This window comes from Zootoca vivipara, chromosome 5 (genome assembly GCF_963506605.1).
Source record: "Zootoca vivipara chromosome 5, rZooViv1.1, whole genome shotgun sequence".
NCBI classification, from domain to species: domain Eukaryota; kingdom Metazoa; phylum Chordata; class Lepidosauria; order Squamata; family Lacertidae; genus Zootoca; species Zootoca vivipara.
This window is the reverse complement of record NC_083280.1, coordinates 15,902,724-15,920,341: the sequence shown is the minus strand read 5'-3', so window position 1 is coordinate 15,920,341 and position 17,618 is coordinate 15,902,724. Positions and strand designations below refer to the sequence as shown.

Here is a 17,618-nt window from a genome sequence, read left to right as displayed (position 1 = left end):
TGGAGTGTGGAGGGAGGGGGCGGAACTGGCTGGTAAATTTATTTCAGATTAACACGAGTGTGCATTTGTAACAGCACTTTCAACATATCACTTTATATCTGCAGGCTGCAGCCATTAGGGGGCACGGGCCACATTGGAACCACATTTCCTGCAAAACAGCATTTAAGTGGCCGTTATATATCTTGATGGCAATCCAGTTTCGGGATTTTCATTTATTTATTTATTTCCCTCTTCTGCCCAGCATTGCAGTGCCTTCAGCCTAAAAACCGCAATAAATGTTGGGAAATTATCTTATGCAGCTTTGCGGGTGAGCGGACGCTCCTTTGCGTGCTGCAGCTACAACCTACAGTACTTCCTAACATAGCCTATTCCGATTCGTTCTCATTTCATCCTGTCCTTGGCACTCAAGCAGTTAACCTCAGCGAGGCACTTAGGAACTACATTTCCCCTCACGCTGAGGAAAAACTCGGCCGCTGGCGGAGTTCATTTTTGGGGCTAAGCATCATGGGATACGTAGTTTTGTCAGGGGAGGTGGGCGGGAAGAACTTCCCGGCCGGAACCTAATTCTGCCCCGCCCTCCATTTCAATCTTTTTTTTCCCGCCCCTCCCGCCGCCACTCTTTAGTTGCCGGAGTTCATTTGAGAACGGAAGTGAGATTTCGGCCGCCGGTGCGGGTGGCGTCATCATAAAATGGCGGACTGAGGTGAACAAGGTTCCGCGTCCCCCATCCCCCCACCCCACCCCTGCCCCTCTCCAGGTGTGTTTTCCCCTAGTAGTTCTGAGGGGAGGGAAGAATGGACGGTTGGACGGGACCATTCTGCCGCGCGGGGGGGGGCGGTTCGGGTAGTGGAGAGAAAGGGTGTTTTTATGTGAGGAAAGATAAACAGGATAGGAAGGGCTGCCTCGACGAAGTGCAGGAGGAATGGGGCAGCGCAGAGGGCGAGGGGGGGCGGTGCTCAGGCAGTCAAATATGGGGGGCGGGTGGAAAGGAGCGCTCCTCGCCCACAGTCTATTTCCTGGCAAGACTGCCGCGATCCTGGGATAGATCAGTCGGTAGAGCATGACACTCTTAATCTCAGGGTTGTGGTTTGAACCCCATGTAGGACAAAAAGATTCCTGCCTCCATTTGGAGGGGGCTGGACTAGGTGACCGTCGGGGTCCCTTTCAGCTCTATGGTTCTAGGAAGTAGAGCTGCCATCCTAAGCATGATTATATCTATCTATTTCATCCAATTTATAACCGGTGGATTGGTCAGACAAACAAACCCGCCAAACCCCTCCAAGTGATTTGCAAAAAAGAATTAATAAGAAACAGGAGCCACTGAACACAGTGGTGACTGCTGCCCCCAAAGCGCTGAGTGAGCTTGTTGGGAAGAGGCATAGTTGGCGTAAGATTACAACAGGCAAGTGCAGTTGCGTACATGCTTGGGGGTCAGTTAAGCAAGCCGGGAGGAATTTACCTGCTAGCTGAACAAGCTGAAATTTACAGTTCAGTTGTGATGGTAACAGTATGGGAGCAAAATGATGTGCTAAATGGGTGGTAGAATTGATGTCAGTTTTCAGGAGTAGGCTGGCTGAGGTTATTGGGGGGTGTCTGTAACCATCCTTGCGCTTGGTTGGACTGAGAAGGCTGGAAGGATGGTGATAATTAAATTACCCCTGTTGGTTTGAGTGTGTACTTTCAGACAAAGGCAGTGGCCTGTGAACACTCCAGAATAGTTACATACTGGATTTCTTTTTGTCTATGGGGATTGTTGAATTTGAGCCCAGTTCATATTTTACAAAGGTTCTATTTAGGAAGTACTTAAAATTACTTATTTTGAGCATTTGTACCCCACTGTTTAGCTGAAAAGGCTCCCAGAATGGCTTACCTACAGTCAGGATTCGAAACTACATCTAACACACCCGTAAATATGTGTGTTCTATATGCAACATATCCATGCAGATTTGCATCCAATTGGATCTTTATCCTAGCAATTTATATTTGGATGCCATATTTTCTTTATGGATGTGCCTTCTTTGTAGGAACTACATGCTGTATGAATAATAACTATGGATAATAGCTATGAGATACTAATCTTTAATTCTTGGCAGAGTAAACAAGACCTACATGATGCAGTCTGGGACAACAACAAAAAAAACCATTGAAATGTGGGACATCAAATTTTCAATAAGTGGTTAAACCACTGAGCCTAGGGCTTGCTGATCAGAAGGTCGGCGGTTCGAATTCCTGTGATGGGGTGAGCTCCCGTTGCTTGGTCCCAGCTCCTGCCAACCTAGCAGTTCGAAAGCACGTCAAAATGCAAGTAGATAAATAGGAACCGCAACAGCGGGAAGGTAAACGGCATTTCCATGTGCTGCTCTGGTTCTCCAGAAGCAGCTTTGTCATGCTGGCCACATGACCTGGAAGCTATATGCCGGCTCCCTCGGCCAATAATGCGAGATGAGCGCGCAACCCCAGAGTCGGTCACGACTGGACCTAATGGTCAGGGGTCCCTTTACCCTTTATCATATAAAAATGATAGTTGTGACCCAAACCAGTCTGTAAAATTTAATAATCTGATTTTAGTGGCAAGTAACAGGAAAACTTGTTGCATGTGATATTGTTCACATAATTTGTCCTTAAGTGCAGGATTGCTTAAAAGTTTAAGATCCTTGAGTGGGAACTATAGTACATCTATATTCTTTTCTGAGCCTGGCATACTGATACTAAATATGTTCCTTTGCCTTCTCAGACCAAAGCAAGGAAGCTGTGTCTCAATACCCAAAATGCAGTATTCCCATCACTGTGAGCACCTACTGGAGAGACTGAACAAACAGCGAGAGGTGGGCTTCCTTTGTGACTGCACCATCGTTATTGGTGAATGCCAGTTTAAAGCTCACCGAAATGTTCTGGCTTCCTTTAGCGAGTACTTTGGGGCTTTTTACAGGGATACTTCGGAGAGTAACATATTTTTGGATCAGAATCAAGTGAAGGCTGATGGATTTCAGAAACTTCTGGAGTTCATATATACAGGAGATTTAAACCTTGACAGGTAATACAATAAGGCTGGGCATTTGTCTGCAGAGTATTCGGAATAAGACATTCACAGAGAACTAAAAAGACAGGTTGCTGCCTGACGGCTTGCAATTTAAGTTGACATGTCACGAATTGAGAGAGGGCAAAGAGGTCAGAGAATACAACTAGGATATGCAAGGATAATGCCACCCACCTGATAGTTGATGTCGCTACGGTTTCAGGCTCCTCATTCAAGAGAGTAACTGTCTGTTTCATAGGCCAATATTATAACATAAGGATGCAAACACTAATTCTAGTTTTGCCAGAGATTATTTAAGGGAACAGTTTCTCAACCTAGTTCGCCTTTGCCCCCCAGAGGGATATAAATAGCAAATGGAAGGGAACTGAGGGCTAAACTATAAGTGATGCCCTTGAGTGCATTACTTTTCTTTCAGAAATGAGCAGCATAATCTACTAGATCCAGATCATGACCCTGGTTTAGTGGGGCTTCAGCCCTTTACTCCCCGTGCCTGCAATTTACACAGAATTCAGTTCCCATTGGACTGTGATCATCTTGGGCCTGCACTGCCTCTGTTTTAGTACTATACTGCAACCTCAGTTGTTGCATTGCAAGCAGCTGCTTAAAGATGTTCCCTATTTCCACACCCTCCCTCCTCAGGGACATGGGTGGTGCTGTGGTCTAAACCACTGAGCCTCTTGAGCCTGCTGATGGGGAGGTTGGCGGTTTGAATCCACACTATGTCAGGAAGGTAAACAGCGTTTTCATGCACTGGCTTCTTTCATGGTGTTCTGTTGCGTCAGAAGCAGTTTAGTCATGCTGGCCACATGATTTGGAAAACACCTGCTCCCTTGGCCTGAAGCGAGATGGGTGCTGCACCCCATAGTTGCCTTTGACTGGACTTAACCGTCCAGGGGTCATTGACCTTACCTTTTTTATTACTCTTCCTCCACTATGCATATCAGCCATTTTCTTCCATGCATCCTGAGGCAAAGGCAAAAGTTATAAGAAGTAAGGGGTCACTGAGAAAAGGTAAGCAGAAATAGAGGCTTTTGCAAAGACTATTATTGCCTGAGTCAAGACACAGGGAAATTGTGAAAGAAGGGGAGGGGCTTTTCGTGAATTTCAGTTGATTTCCCAGTTGTGAAGAAAATGGGCTTAAGGGGTCTTTTGTGCAGCAGCAACGAGCCTGTGGGTGAGACCAGTGTTACTTGTCCTTTAGTTTTGACCAGTTTCAAAATATAAACACTTGATGATTTTCAAAATATTAGGATTACTGACTGTGGTCTTGAGATGTGTGGCTCATACTTAACACCTTTCCTAGGATTTAATATATTTATTTTAATCAAATTCTTAACTTTAGCTCTCATGTTTGATTATGGAAAACTTATGTTTCTAATAACCTGGTTATAAACTGGATCTGAAGGGCACCTTTTGGATAGTGGGATCTGAACCTGAGTCTCTGTTGTGCAAATTAGATGTTCAACCACGGCACCACACTGGAAAAGAGCAGTGGTTGATGAGAACTCTTATTAAATTCAGCTTTTAAACTAGATTATTTTTAAAGGAATATGTAATACATTTGATTTTTTTAAAAAAATGAAAAATTCCAGTCTATATTATAAAAACCTGATTTCAAGCTTCACCAGTTTCTATCCACTTAGTATTTATGCTAATTCTATAAGACAGCCTGTTTTCTTCAGCTGGTACATTCCCATTTAACCTTTTTCCCTTGCAGCTGGAATGTTAAAGAAATACATCAGGCTGCCGACTATCTCAAAGTGGAGGAGGTGGTCACTAAATGTAAAATAAAGATGGAAGACTTTGCTTTTATTGCTAATCCCTCTTCTACAGAAATCTCTAGTATCACTGGGAATATTGCATTGAACCAGCAGACTTGCCTGCTAACCCTTCGTGACTATAACAGCCAAGAGAGATTGGATTCCCCTTCAGTGGACACGGTGCAGTCCCCAGTCTTGATAGCAACCACAGGGAAAAAATCTCTTCAAACCAAAAAGCGAAAGAAGGCCTTCAGCTCTCCCAAAAACCTGCCAAACAAGCCAGCACAATATCCAAGTGATGCTGCAGAGAACTCTGCAGTGGAGATGTTTTTAGATGCAAATAAGCTCGCCACAGAGATCACGGAGCAAGCTGCCCAAGGTGGGGATAATTCTGAGCTGCAGCTTACACCTGTGGTGGAGAGTGAAACCTTTGCTGCGCAGGAGATCCTTGTCCAGACGATGACTATGAAGTCCAAACGGGGTAAAGCGCAGCAGGATTGTGCTTTGAAGGAGCACTGCTTGTCCAACATCGCCAGTGACAAGAACTCTTACCAGCTGGAAAGCTCAGGAGAGGAACTGGATCCGAAATACCCCAAGGCCAAGCCAGTGTGTAACACCTGTGGCAAGGTGTTTTCCGAAGCTAGTAGTCTGAGGCGGCACATGAGGATCCACAAAGGAGTCAAACCGTACGTGTGCCAGCTCTGTGGGAAGGCCTTTACGCAGTGCAACCAGCTGAAAACACATGTAAGAACCCATACAGGTAGGCTCCTTGCTTTGTGTTGGGAGTTGCCTCTTGTGAAAGTGAGCAGAAAGACCCTCATTCTCTCCCAGAGAAGTTGCTTTCCCTTCTTCAGTATTGTGGGTTGATAGTTGCTTTTGAATGATTATGGCAATATTGTGAGTGGAATATTCCTTACCGCCAATGTTTTATTTTTATCAAATTTGTACAATTACTATTTTTTTAAGATTCCCCTACACTGGCATTGCAGGGGACTACTTTCTTCCACATCAAGTTACAAATACCAATAGCTTGCTCATTTATTCAAACCATAAAGGGCCATGTCTGTGCGATAAAGCACATGCTCTGCATGCATAAGGTCGATTCCTGACATATCTAAGTAGGGCTGTGGAATACTCTGATCTGAAACCTAGGTGAGCCAGGGTCTATCATTGTACAGTAACTGATGAACCAATGGTCTTGCTCAGTATAGGTCAGTTTCATATGCTCATTAACCGTATTAGGCATGGATTGTGTTACTGTACACTATAAACCATATTCATTTTCTTTTGCCTCTAGTACAAGCCTGCAGACTTGTGACCAAGCAGCCATGTGTGGCACGTTACTGCTGCTGGCTTGATAAACACCATTTCTTGCTACCCAGCTGTAATTACAAAGGCAGCAGTGTTAACATACCTCTGCCAGGCGTCAGTACACAACTACGGTGATGTGTTCAGCTTGGTGACACACAATGCTTATACCAGTATTTTTGGTAGTCTTTTTAAACTGTTTGTTGTGGGAGCCGCAATATAATAATAATAATAATAGTAATAATAATATTATTATTTATACTCTGCCCATTGGCTGGGTTTCCCCAGCCACTCTGGGTGGCTCCCAACAGAATATTCCTATTAATAATAAAAGCAACAACATCAAACATTTAAAACTTCCCTAAACAGGGCTGCCTTCAGATGTCTTCTAAAAGTCAGATAGTTGTTTATTTCCTTGACATTTGGAATAGTTATTTAGGGCCCTATCTGCTCAAATTTATACACGGTCAAGTAGTCTTTGACATACTTTCCCTTTATGCCGAACTTTGCCCCCATCCTCCGGTTTGCTGTCGCTTCTCATCTGAAAAACCTCATCCTTCACAAGACACTGCTAAAGCAAGCAGCTCAATTCTCTACACAGGTGAAAAGCCATACAAATGTGAACTCTGTGACAAAGGCTTTGCTCAAAAATGCCAGCTGGTTTTCCACAGCCGCATGCATCACGGGGAGGAGAAACCGTACAAGTGTGATGCCTGCAACCTGCAGTTTGCAACCTCTAGCAATCTGAAGATTCATGCCAGGTGAGTAAAAGGACTTCATCTGAAACTGACCGCTTAAGTTAGGGAGCTTAGGTCCCCCCCCCCATGCATTCAGAGAATGCATATGGGTATACAATGTGAAGGGGGCACAGGCTGTGTGCCTGCACACCATCTGTACCCGTTGTTTCCTTGTCCCCTCTCTGACCTTCCCACATTGAATGGGAAAGTCTGAAGGCAGATACTTCCTGCTTTCAGCTGAATGTGTGGGTAATCCTTCCCATGGTCATGAATCCTGATAATGCAGGGGTTCCCATTCAAGGGGAGGACTCTTAAGTACATTCACCTGAGCACACAATCCCCCTTCAGACCTTCCTGGTCAATGCAGGAAAGTTGGGGGTAGAGCCAACTGGAACATGGAACACGAGCTAGCCTACGCAGCCTGACGTCCCTTCTGCTATTTATGCCTGCATGTGTTCTTTGACCGTTTTAATAGGGCTGTTGTCCAGGGAAACCGATTGGTGTACCAGTAGAATCTAACAAGCTCCTTTCCTTTTAGGAAGCACAGTGGAGAAAAACCATATGTCTGCGATAGATGTGGGCAGCGATTTGCACAGGCAAGCACACTGACATATCATGTGCGGCGGCATACAGGAGAAAAGCCGTATGTCTGTGACACCTGTGGGAAAGCCTTTGCAGTCTCAAGTTCACTCATCACTCATTCAAGAAAGCATACAGGTGAGATCCAAAGTGGAAGACACGAGAGAGATGGTGAAACCAAATTGCATAGAGTGCTATAGATATGGAACGGGAAGTGTATGGCCTTGTAGGGCAGTGCAACAGGCAAGAAAATATGCAAAGTGTAAATGAGTTTACCTGTTCTTGCCTGCTTTATTGCCTGCTGAGCTAAACACCATGATAAGCCCAGCTTTCATTTGGCAACCATGCCACTATGAACACACCTGATCTTAAAAGCTAAGGGGTGGTGGTGGAGATAGATTGTTTGAGAATACCAGAGGTGCTTGAGGTTAAATGAGGTGCTTGAGGTCAACAGCAGAGCTCAGCAAAAGAATGCATACTTTGCATGCATGATTTTCTAGAAATCTCGTGAATAGAGATTAGGCAAAATCTCAGAGATGCTTTAGAATCATAGAATCATAGAATCATAGAGTTGGAAGAGACCACAAGGGCCATCCAGTCCAACCCCCTGCCAAGCAGGAAACACCATCAAAGCATTCCTGACAGATGGCTGTCAAGCCTCTGCTTAAAGACCTCCAAAGAAGGAGACTCCACCACACTCCTTGGCAGCAAATTCCACTGCCGAACAGCTCTTACTGTCAGGAAGTTCTTCCTAATGTTTAGGTGGAATTTTCTTTCTTGTAGTTTGAATCCGTTGCTCCGTGTCCGCTTCTCTGGAGCAGCAGAAAACAACATTTCACCCTCCTCTATATGACATCCTTTTATATATTTGAACATGGCTATCATATCACCCCTTAACCTTCTCTTCTCCAGGCTAAACATACCCAGCTCCCTAAGCCGTTCCTCATAAGGCATCGTTTCCAGGCCTTTGACCATTTTGGTTGCCCTCTTCTGGACACGTTCCAGCTTATCAGTATCCTTCTTGAACTGTGGTGCCCAGAACTGGACACAGTACTCCAGGTGAGGTCTGACCAGAGCAGAATACAGTGGTACTATTACTTCCCTTGATTTAGATGCTATACTCCTATTGATGCAGCCCAGAATTGCATTGGCTTTTTTAGCTGCTGCATCACACTGCTGACTCATGTCAAGTTTGTGGTCTACCAAGACTCCTAGATCCTTTTCACATGTACTGCTCTCAAGCCAGGTGTCTCCCATCCTGTACTTGTGCCTTTCATTTTTTTTGCCCAAGTGTAGTACAGTACTTTACATTTCTCCTTGTTAAAATTCATCTTGTTTGCTTTGGCCCAGTTGTCTAATCTGTTAAGGTCATTCTGAAGTGTGATCCTGTCCTCTGGGGTGTTAGCCACCCCTCCCAATTTGGTGTCATCTGCAAACTTGCTCAGGATGCCCTCAAGCCCATCATCCAAGTCATTGATAAAGATGTTGAACAAGACTGGGCCCAAGACAGAACCCTGTGGCACCCCACTAGTCACTACTCTCCAGGATGAGGAGGAGCCATTGATGAGCACCCTTTGGGTTCGGTCAGTAAGCCAGTTACAAATCCACTGAATGGTAGCATTGTCTAGCCCAAATTTTACCAGCTTCTTTACAAGAATATCATGGGGCACCTTGTCAAAGGCCTTGCTGAAATCAAGATAGGCTACATCCACAGCGTTCCCTTCATCTACCAGGCTTGTAATTCTGTCAAAAAATGAGATCAGATTAGTCTGACATGACTTATTTTTCAGAAACCCATGCTGACTTTTAGTGATCACAGAGTTTCTTTCTAGGTGCTCACAGACTGTTTGCTTAATGATCTGCTCTAGAATCTTTCCTGGTATTGATGTCAGGCTGACTGGGCGGTAATTGTTTGGGTCCTCTCTTTTCCCCTTTTTGAAAATAGGGACAACATTTGCCCTCCTCCAGTCTTCTGGAACTTCGCCTGTTCTCCAGGAATTTTCAAAGATTATTGCTAGTGGTTCTGAAATCACCTCTGCCAGTTCTTTTAATACTCTTGGATGTAGTTCATCTGGCCCTGGAGACTTGAATACATCTAAACTAGCCAAGTATTCTTGTACTACCTCCTTACTTATTCTGGGCTGTGTTTCCCCTGCTGAATCATCTGCTCCATATTCTTCAGGTCAGGCATTGTTTTCTTTCTTGGAGAAGACTGAGGCAAAGAAGGCATTGAGGAGTTCTGCCCTTTCTCTGTCCCCTGTTTGCATTTCACCATCTTCTCCTCTGAGTGACCCCACTGTTTCCTTGTTCTTCCTTTTGCTACGGACATACCCATAAAAGCCCTTTTCGTGGCTTTTAACCTGTCTGGCGAGCCTGAGTTCATTCTGTGCTTTAGCTTTTCTGACTTTGTCTCTACACGTGCTGGCTATATGTTTGAATTCCTCTCTGGAGATTTCCCCCCTTTTCCATTTTTTGTACATATTCCTTTTAAATCTTAACTCAGTCAAAAGTTCTTTAGATAGCCAGCCTGGCTTCTTTAGGCACCTTCCATGTTTCCATCTCATTGGTATTGCCTGAAGTTGTGCTTTTAATATCTCCCTTTTAACAAACTCCCAACCATCATGAACTCCCTTCCCTTTTAGTATTACTGTCCATGGGATTTCACCCAGCGTTTCCCTAAGTTTTCTGAAGTCGGCTTTCTTAAAGTCTAGAATTTGAGTCTTAGTATGCTTGGTTACTCCTTTCCGCTGGATAATAAACTCCAGAAGAGCATGGTCACTCCCACCTAATGATCCTGCCACTTCTACCCCACTAACCAAGTCATCACTATTGGTTAGGACCAGATCTAAAATGGCTGATCCTCTTGTTGCTTCTCCCACTTTCTGGACAATGAAGTTGTCTGCAAGGCCAGTGAGGAATCTGTTCGACCTTATGCTCTTGGCTGAGTTTGACATCCAACAAATATCAGGATAGTTGAAATCCCCCATTACTACTATCTCACTTCCTTTTGAATGCTTGGCCATCTGTTCCAGGAAGGCATCATCTGTGTCCTCAGTTTGGCTTGGGGATCTATAGTAAACTCCCACAATGAGACCACTGTTATTTTTCTCTCCCTTAATTTTGACCCAGATACTCTCAATTTGGCTTTGAAGTTTTAAATCCTGGATCTCTTCACAGGTATACACATCCCTAACATATAAAGCTACTCCTCCTCCTTTCCTATTTGGTCTATTTCTCTTAAATAGATTGTATCCCTCTATTACTATATTCCAGTCATGAGACTCATCCCACCAGGTTGAGAACTGCTGCTAGTCTGGGTGGATGTATGTGTGACCTTCCAACTGGTGAGCCCAAGAGACTCAGTGGTTTAGACCACAGCACCACCCGCATCTGTGTCTACTAATAGCGGAGAATGAAGTGTGTCCATACACTTGAGATTTCATGAGGTCTTCACATGCATTATTGCTAGGTTGTGTACTGAGTTCATCCACTCCTTTTCCCTATAGGAGAGAAACCTTATATATGTGGAATTTGTAGCAAAAGCTTCATTTCTTCAGGAGAGCTCAGCAAGCATTTTCGGTCCCATACAGGTTAGTTTTCAGGCGTGCTCCTCCCTCTTACCTTTTCCATGCCCTGTATGCAGGTTTGTGCTTACTCAAAGTCATTTAATGTCAAATAGTTAAATGATAGTATACTACACATCATCTAGTTTCAGTTAGCATGATCCTCCTACCTACCTTTCTAATTGTCTGTATTAGAAGGGCCATAACTTAGAGGTAGAGCATCTGCCTTGCAAGGAGGAGGTCTCAGGTTCAATTCCTGGCATCTCCAGGCTGGGTTGGGAGAAACTTCTGTCTGAAATCCTGGAGCTTCTGCCAGTCAGTGTAGACAATTCTGAGCTAGAGGGACCAACAGTCTGACATTGTATGAGGGAGCTTCCTATATGTATGTGAACTGCGGATTATGATCTTTATATGTAATTCTCTAATAAAGAATTGTGAAATGATAGCAATTCCACATTAAATGTGCTCTTGTCCTCTGGTATTGGACACCAGTTTTGAAGGAATCGAAAAGCCTTATGCCTGAGAATCAAAGTCACTTTGTAACTTGTTATTTCCTAAACAAGTTGTTTCCCTTAAGCAACTTTGCCATAGAAACCTGGGTGGAGTTTGAGATGAAGTGGCTATAGAAACTTGTTTTTGGTTGTGGGAAGCCCTTAGGATTGCACTGCACATCTATGAAGTCTAATTGACAATTTTTGTTTAAGGTGAAAGACCATTTGTCTGTGAGCTGTGTGGAAACTCCTACACAGATATAAAAAACCTAAAGAAACACAAAGCAAAGGTTCATGCAGGTAAGTGCTGGTTATTTAAGAACTAATATCTACTACTTGTGGAATCACAGGTAAAAAGGTTAGCTGTTCAGCAATGCCACCCAAAGACTAACTTAGCCATACTAAAATGGTGGATTCTTTGGACTGTGCCTCCGTATACTCTGTGGTTAATCCAGTCTCAAAAGTGCTGCCAATGGGAGACCCGCTACCCTTTGCCAAGAGTGTCAACCCTGTACGTTAATAATGTGATGAAGGAATGGCATTGCTGAGCCTGCCTAGGTACATGTTTAGGTCCCCTACTAGCTGTCATGTATGAAGATGCACTTGACTTTATAGGGCAGATACCTGAAATGAACTAATCTAGTACCAAATTCCGTCATAATGAAAATACTGGTTTTGAGGTGGTGGTTCTGAGATTCTCCTTCCCTCCACCCAAATCTGTAATGAGATTAGTCCTTGAAGTCAGGGCCATCAGTCATTCAGTTATGGAATTTTGCTGATAATTCTTGTAGCCCAAACGTGAACTTTAAATCCCAGTTACAAGTTTTGTTTTCAGGTTTACAATAGACATCTATGAAGGCTTGAAGACTAGTAAATAGTAGTGAGTGTTCTTGAATCATTTGCAGGGGGAAATCATATCTTCTCTTCCTGGGTCTTCCTGTGCACAACTTTTAGCAATGAACACAATTTTAGTTCTGTTTGCTTTCACAGGTTCGGAGAACCCTCTGGATCCCATCACACTTGACCATTCCTTCAATGATCAAGACTCCATTCCAAATGAGAAAAGCCCTTTGCTGGAATCTGCTGATGTGAAGCCTTCAGATATAGCATTACCTCTCCCCTTTGGAACAGAGGACCATCAAGTTCTGTTGCCTGTCACAGATAGTCAGTCACCCCAGTCAGACACACTTTTGAGGTCTACCATCACTGGCTATTCAGAACCTCAGTTTATTTTCCTCCAGCAGTTGTATTGACATCCTGCACATGATGAAAACTCGCAGAAAACTTTGACCACGAGAGCTTCTTTGGTAAAGGGAACGTAATCATGCAAGTTGTTATCGAGCTGGACTTCATATAGGTTTCAAATAGGGACATTTGAAAACGCACCTGTTTTTTTCTTCCTTATATTTTGGTAGCCATTCTTTTTGTTATGTAACAAAATCAGGATAGAATTATTGTATTTATGGAAGATAGATACTTCCTTTTTTCTTTAGTAACACATGCCTTAAGAATTATCAGTCAGTTCACGCTGGAGGTCTCCTTCATTGTTCATGCAGAAGCTAATTCTATGTAGCCAAGATGTTTACTCTGCGTTGTCCGCCCCGCCCCCCCCCACCATTGGCTTTCTTCAAAGTGAAAATTGACAGGTGTGCATCATTTCTCTATTTTGCGTAGATTTTGGTTCTGCTAGTGATGAAGGGCCAGAAACTATATGTGAGCATTAAAACTGTGTCCCAATACCTGGAAATCTTTAGTAAATTCCCTGACTTTGGATATTTTTGTAGCTGTTGCCCCCTCAACACAGTTTTGAGTGTATTTTAATAGCTATAAGGATTTTAAACTTTTTATTTACAACAAGAAATGAAAGTTGAGATTCTCAGGAAGCTAGATTCTGTACCCAGCACCATATTTTGACCCTTTCTCACACTCCTCAGCAGATCTGCAGCAAACGCACAACCTTCCGAGTATGTAGCTGTTTTATACAGGTATTCAGATTCCTGTAGTTATGATCAATGTTGGGTTAGTTTTCTGTTGAATGATTTTTAGGAAACACTTATGGAGTAGTTCTTGGCCTTCAAGTTCAGTATTGTAGGACATGGAAGTGCCCATGTTGCCTCATCATTTTACAGTGCAAATACCATTTTTTTTCTTTTATGTAACGGCATCTTCTCATTCAAGGTTTCATATTTCTCGCCTTCTGAATTTCTGGGCTTAGAAAGAAGGGTCAGTTTTGTTGCAGTGTCAGTGGGAAATCTTCCTTCAGAAGGCCCCCCCCTCCCCCCTCCCCAATGAAATAGCTTTTTCCATGGGCCTGTTTGAGATCAGGAAGCTCAAAGCAGCTTAAGGGGAGTGCAGGCAGCGGTAGAGTGTTGGCAAAATGTTTCATGGGAAGAAAACGAACAAATACACACACTGCTATGATAAATCAAGCCCCTGCCCATGATAAATTCTAAAGTGCCCTGCAAAAAGGGACAGAAAAACAGAAGCCTCATTTGCAAGTAAGAAACATTTTGAGAAGCTGGAGGACAGGTTTTTGCACAGCACTACAGAAAACTTGTTGGGTCCATATTTTAGAGGAAGTAACCTGCTAGTGCCATCAGAATATCCCGACTAGTCTAGGATTCTGTTCCCAGTTTTGGCTAGTAAGATGCTTTCCAAGAAGCTTGGAATACCGTGTATACCGTGCCAAGACGATATTGTAGAGTTGGAAAAGGTTCAGAAAATGTGGAAGGGCTGAATAGAGCGACTCTTCTGTGAAGAAAAGTTGCAGCGTTTGGTTTTTTTTTTTTTAGTTTAGTGCAAAGGCAAGTAAGAGATGGCATGATAGAAGTTTATAATATGGTGCATGGCATGGGGAAAGAGGATGGAGAAAAGTTTTGCTTCTCGTAACACTATAGAGTTTGTGGACATCCAGTGGAGCTGAATGTTGGAAGATTCAGGACAGATAAAAGAAAGTTAGTGCCTCACACAGCGCATAGTTACACTATGGAACTCACTCCCATAGGAGGCAGTGATGGCTACCAACTTAAATGGCTTTCAAAGAGGATTAGACAAATTCAAGGATAAGGCTATTGATGGCTACTTGCCATGATGGCTATTCTCTGTATCCATGAACAGAGGCAGAAACATTTCTGAATACCAGTTGCTAGAATACTGCAGGAACGGGAAGTACTCTTGTGCTTGGGTCCTGCTTGCGGGTTTCCCACAGGCATTTGGTTGACCACTGAGAAAAGCATCCAGCAGGCTCTTACGTTCTTAAGTTCCGCAGCAGGGCTTGACGAAGATGGCTATCCCTTGTTTGTTCCTAGCTTTTGATAATTGGAGGATGGAGGTTCCATTATTGGCTGTTGTATCTAATAGATATTGATGGTCCTGTTCTCACTCAGTTTCCCTTGAGGTGCTCTGAATTAAGTATGCAAAGTGGAAGTGTTGGAATAAATGGGTGATTATTTTTAGTGGTTCATCAGCATCGGCATCCATACAAGATCACTTACCGGTAGAAGTTCAAGTTTTACACTGTGTAGAATAATGAAGTTGCCTATTACAGAGCCAGTTTGGCACTGAAGTCTTGAAGCATCCAGCTGGGAAAGAGATAAAATCGAAGATCTGTTTGGGGCAGGATTAGTGGTGCCCCCTGGAATAGGGTCACATGTATGCTGCCCAAATTAAATGCATTTCTGTAGAAAGGTCACCAAATTCCAACATTGGAATACAAGAAGCTATTTCACCCATCTTCCCAGTGGTTCCTCTTGCTTTATCATCGCTGCAGCTTCCGTCTCTCTAACTGCATGCCAGCTATTGAACCTGGTTTAATATGCAAAACATACTCTGCCATCTGATTGTCTTGTCCATGTTTTCAAGATATTTGGTGACTTTTTGGCATGAATGAAACCGAGATAAATGGGTGAATGGTTTGAAGCTGTCTACAAGCATTTATCTGCAGTCATGGGGGTTTATATTTGGAGAGAATGGCTGTAGCTTAGTGGTGGAGCCCCTGTTTTGCATGCAAAAGGTCCCAGGTTCAACCCCCTAGCATCTCCAGAGAGGGCTGGGAAAGAACTGTCCAAAATCCTTTAGAGCCACTGCCAGTCAGTGTAGACAACACTGAGCTAGATGGACCAATGGTATTAGCCAGCTTCCTTTGTTCCTATTCGAGCTAGAAATCCCATTTCTCCTATGATGCTTCAGAAACCATATCCCATGCCTGATAATGCATGCTTGCCTAGTAAATCCACAAGGTATGCAGAATACTCAATAGCCTCTGACCCTTGCTTCCACAGCTTCGAGAGGTTGCAGCGCATGTCAGATAAGACCATCTTGTAGCAGCCCAAGTGCTGTCCTCTTAGGCCACAATGCAAAGACTTCAGCATAGTAGCAGGTTGTGCACCTGTATCTGCTTTTGGGGATACAGTGGTACCTCTGGTTAAGAACTTAATTCGTTCCAGAGATCCGTTCTTAACCTGAAACTGTTCTTAACATTAAGCACCACTTTAGTTAATGGGGCCTCCTGCTGCTGCCACGCTGCCAGAGCACGATTTCTGTTCTCATCCTGAAGCAAAGTTCTTAACCTGAGGTACTATTTCTGGGTTACTGGAGTTTGTAACCTGAAGCGTTTGTAACCTGAGGTACCACTGTACTTCTTAACCTCTGTTCTAATTAAAGCACTTAGCAACTCTTTTGACATGGTTAGGGAAAGAGAAAGTGGGCTGCATGTATGACATTTGACACCAATTTCCCCCAAACAGGTGATGATCATCTTTGTATACGGTAGTGCTGGAGTATTATGCATGTGTCTCCATGGGGGCTAGTTATGGTTGTATCTTCTTTTGCATGCCATTTTCTCCAGCCACTTTGCTTTCCTGATGAGGGAAATTAAAAACAAAACAAAAAACAAAAACCCTAAATTTGGGTGGAAAAGACCTGATAGTACTAAGTTGCTGTTAGCACAAACGGGCTGTGTCTGTCTTCTGCAAAATATTCTGGACCTATTTCTTTACAATATGACTGCAACAACTAACCATCTTCTTGAAAAAAGCATACTGTAGTGTATGCATATTTGATATGAATGTTTTTGCAATTTTTTGGGTGTCACTTTTAAAAATGGTTTTGGACTTTTAAAAAACCTCTTCTTAGATTTATAGTAGACCTTACTTAGCTATTTAATATTTATAAAGATGTTTTACTTTGTAGAACTCATTTGTCTTTTGTACATGAATATATTTTTAAAGAAACCATTGTTTGACTCCCCCTCTTGTAACACTACACAGGCTCTGGGAGAGCTAGAATCTATTGCAGCAATAATTGAATAAACAGTGCTTTTTGTTTCTAAACTGAAGTGTTTACCTGTGATATCAAGAAATCTTGGGCTGTTAAGCTAGGGTGACCACTTAAAAATACTTACTCAATAAATTATGGCCTACTGATAATACAGTAGTTAAAGAGTGTGATCAGCTTGGTTCTATAGAAGTTGCATCTTAGTAAGCAATATAGGGATATGTTACACACATCCTTTCTGTCGTTTATTGCTCCTAAGTCTTGTTTGGGAGTTTGAAGCTTTGCAGTGATAAGATGCTCAACATGGAGACATGTTTAAGGAAAGGGAATACTTAAACCTTTTTTTGGTTCTTGGAATGTTACTAGTTCTGGCACCATAACAATTCCAAGACTGGACATTCTGAGGAGCTGTTGTGAATCCTCTCTGGTTTAAATTATTTCTGAAGTACTTTGTCATGGGTGTTTGTGTGTATATAGCTCACCTCTTGCTTTTATACTCCCTTCTGAGGGATTATGTACATAAATTTGCAACATTTTAATGTTTAGACCTGAATAAAACTTTGTTTTGTAACCCTTCTTTGTTCCTCTTGTTGCTCATTTAGCTATAAATAACTGAAGGGAACAAGTGGTTTGAAAAAGCTTCGTCCCAGAATGATCTATGAGTGAGTCCTAAGCAAAAGCACAACTGTAATTTGACAGGAAAGTAGAATAATGTCTTACACCGGTAACATTCTGTTATTGCTTTGACTGTAACAGGCTTTTTCCTCAATCCCATTTAATACCATTGTGGACAGCAGCTAAACTACCAGTAAATCAAAGAATTTTTGGCATTTTGGTTTCGTGTTTTGAAAGTGAGTTATTGGGGAACA

At 43.0% G+C, this 17,618-nt stretch overlaps 1 protein-coding gene across 5 annotated transcripts; it reads left to right on the top strand.

Annotated features, from left to right (window-relative positions):
- The first annotated feature begins 632 nt into the window (after positions 1-632).
- MYNN (myoneurin) lies at positions 633-17,325 on the top strand. Of its 5 annotated transcripts, none has more exons than XM_035133653.2 (8): positions 633-703; positions 2,735-3,034; positions 4,755-5,557; positions 6,671-6,866; positions 7,381-7,559; positions 10,928-11,011; positions 11,689-11,775; positions 12,466-17,325. In XM_035133653.2, the coding sequence occupies exons 2-8, from the start codon at positions 2,769-2,771 to the stop codon at positions 12,726-12,728; spliced, it is 1,878 nt and encodes a 625-aa protein (XP_034989544.1). In that variant the 5' UTR covers positions 633-703; positions 2,735-2,768; the 3' UTR covers positions 12,729-17,325. The 5 variants fall into 5 exon arrangements, with proteins under 5 accessions (XP_034989544.1, XP_034989545.1, XP_034989546.1 ...); XM_035133654.2 differs by having other exon boundaries at positions 697-757; XM_035133655.2 differs by lacking the exon at positions 633-703 and having other exon boundaries at positions 986-2,825.
- The last annotated feature ends 293 nt before the right edge of the window (positions 17,326-17,618 follow it).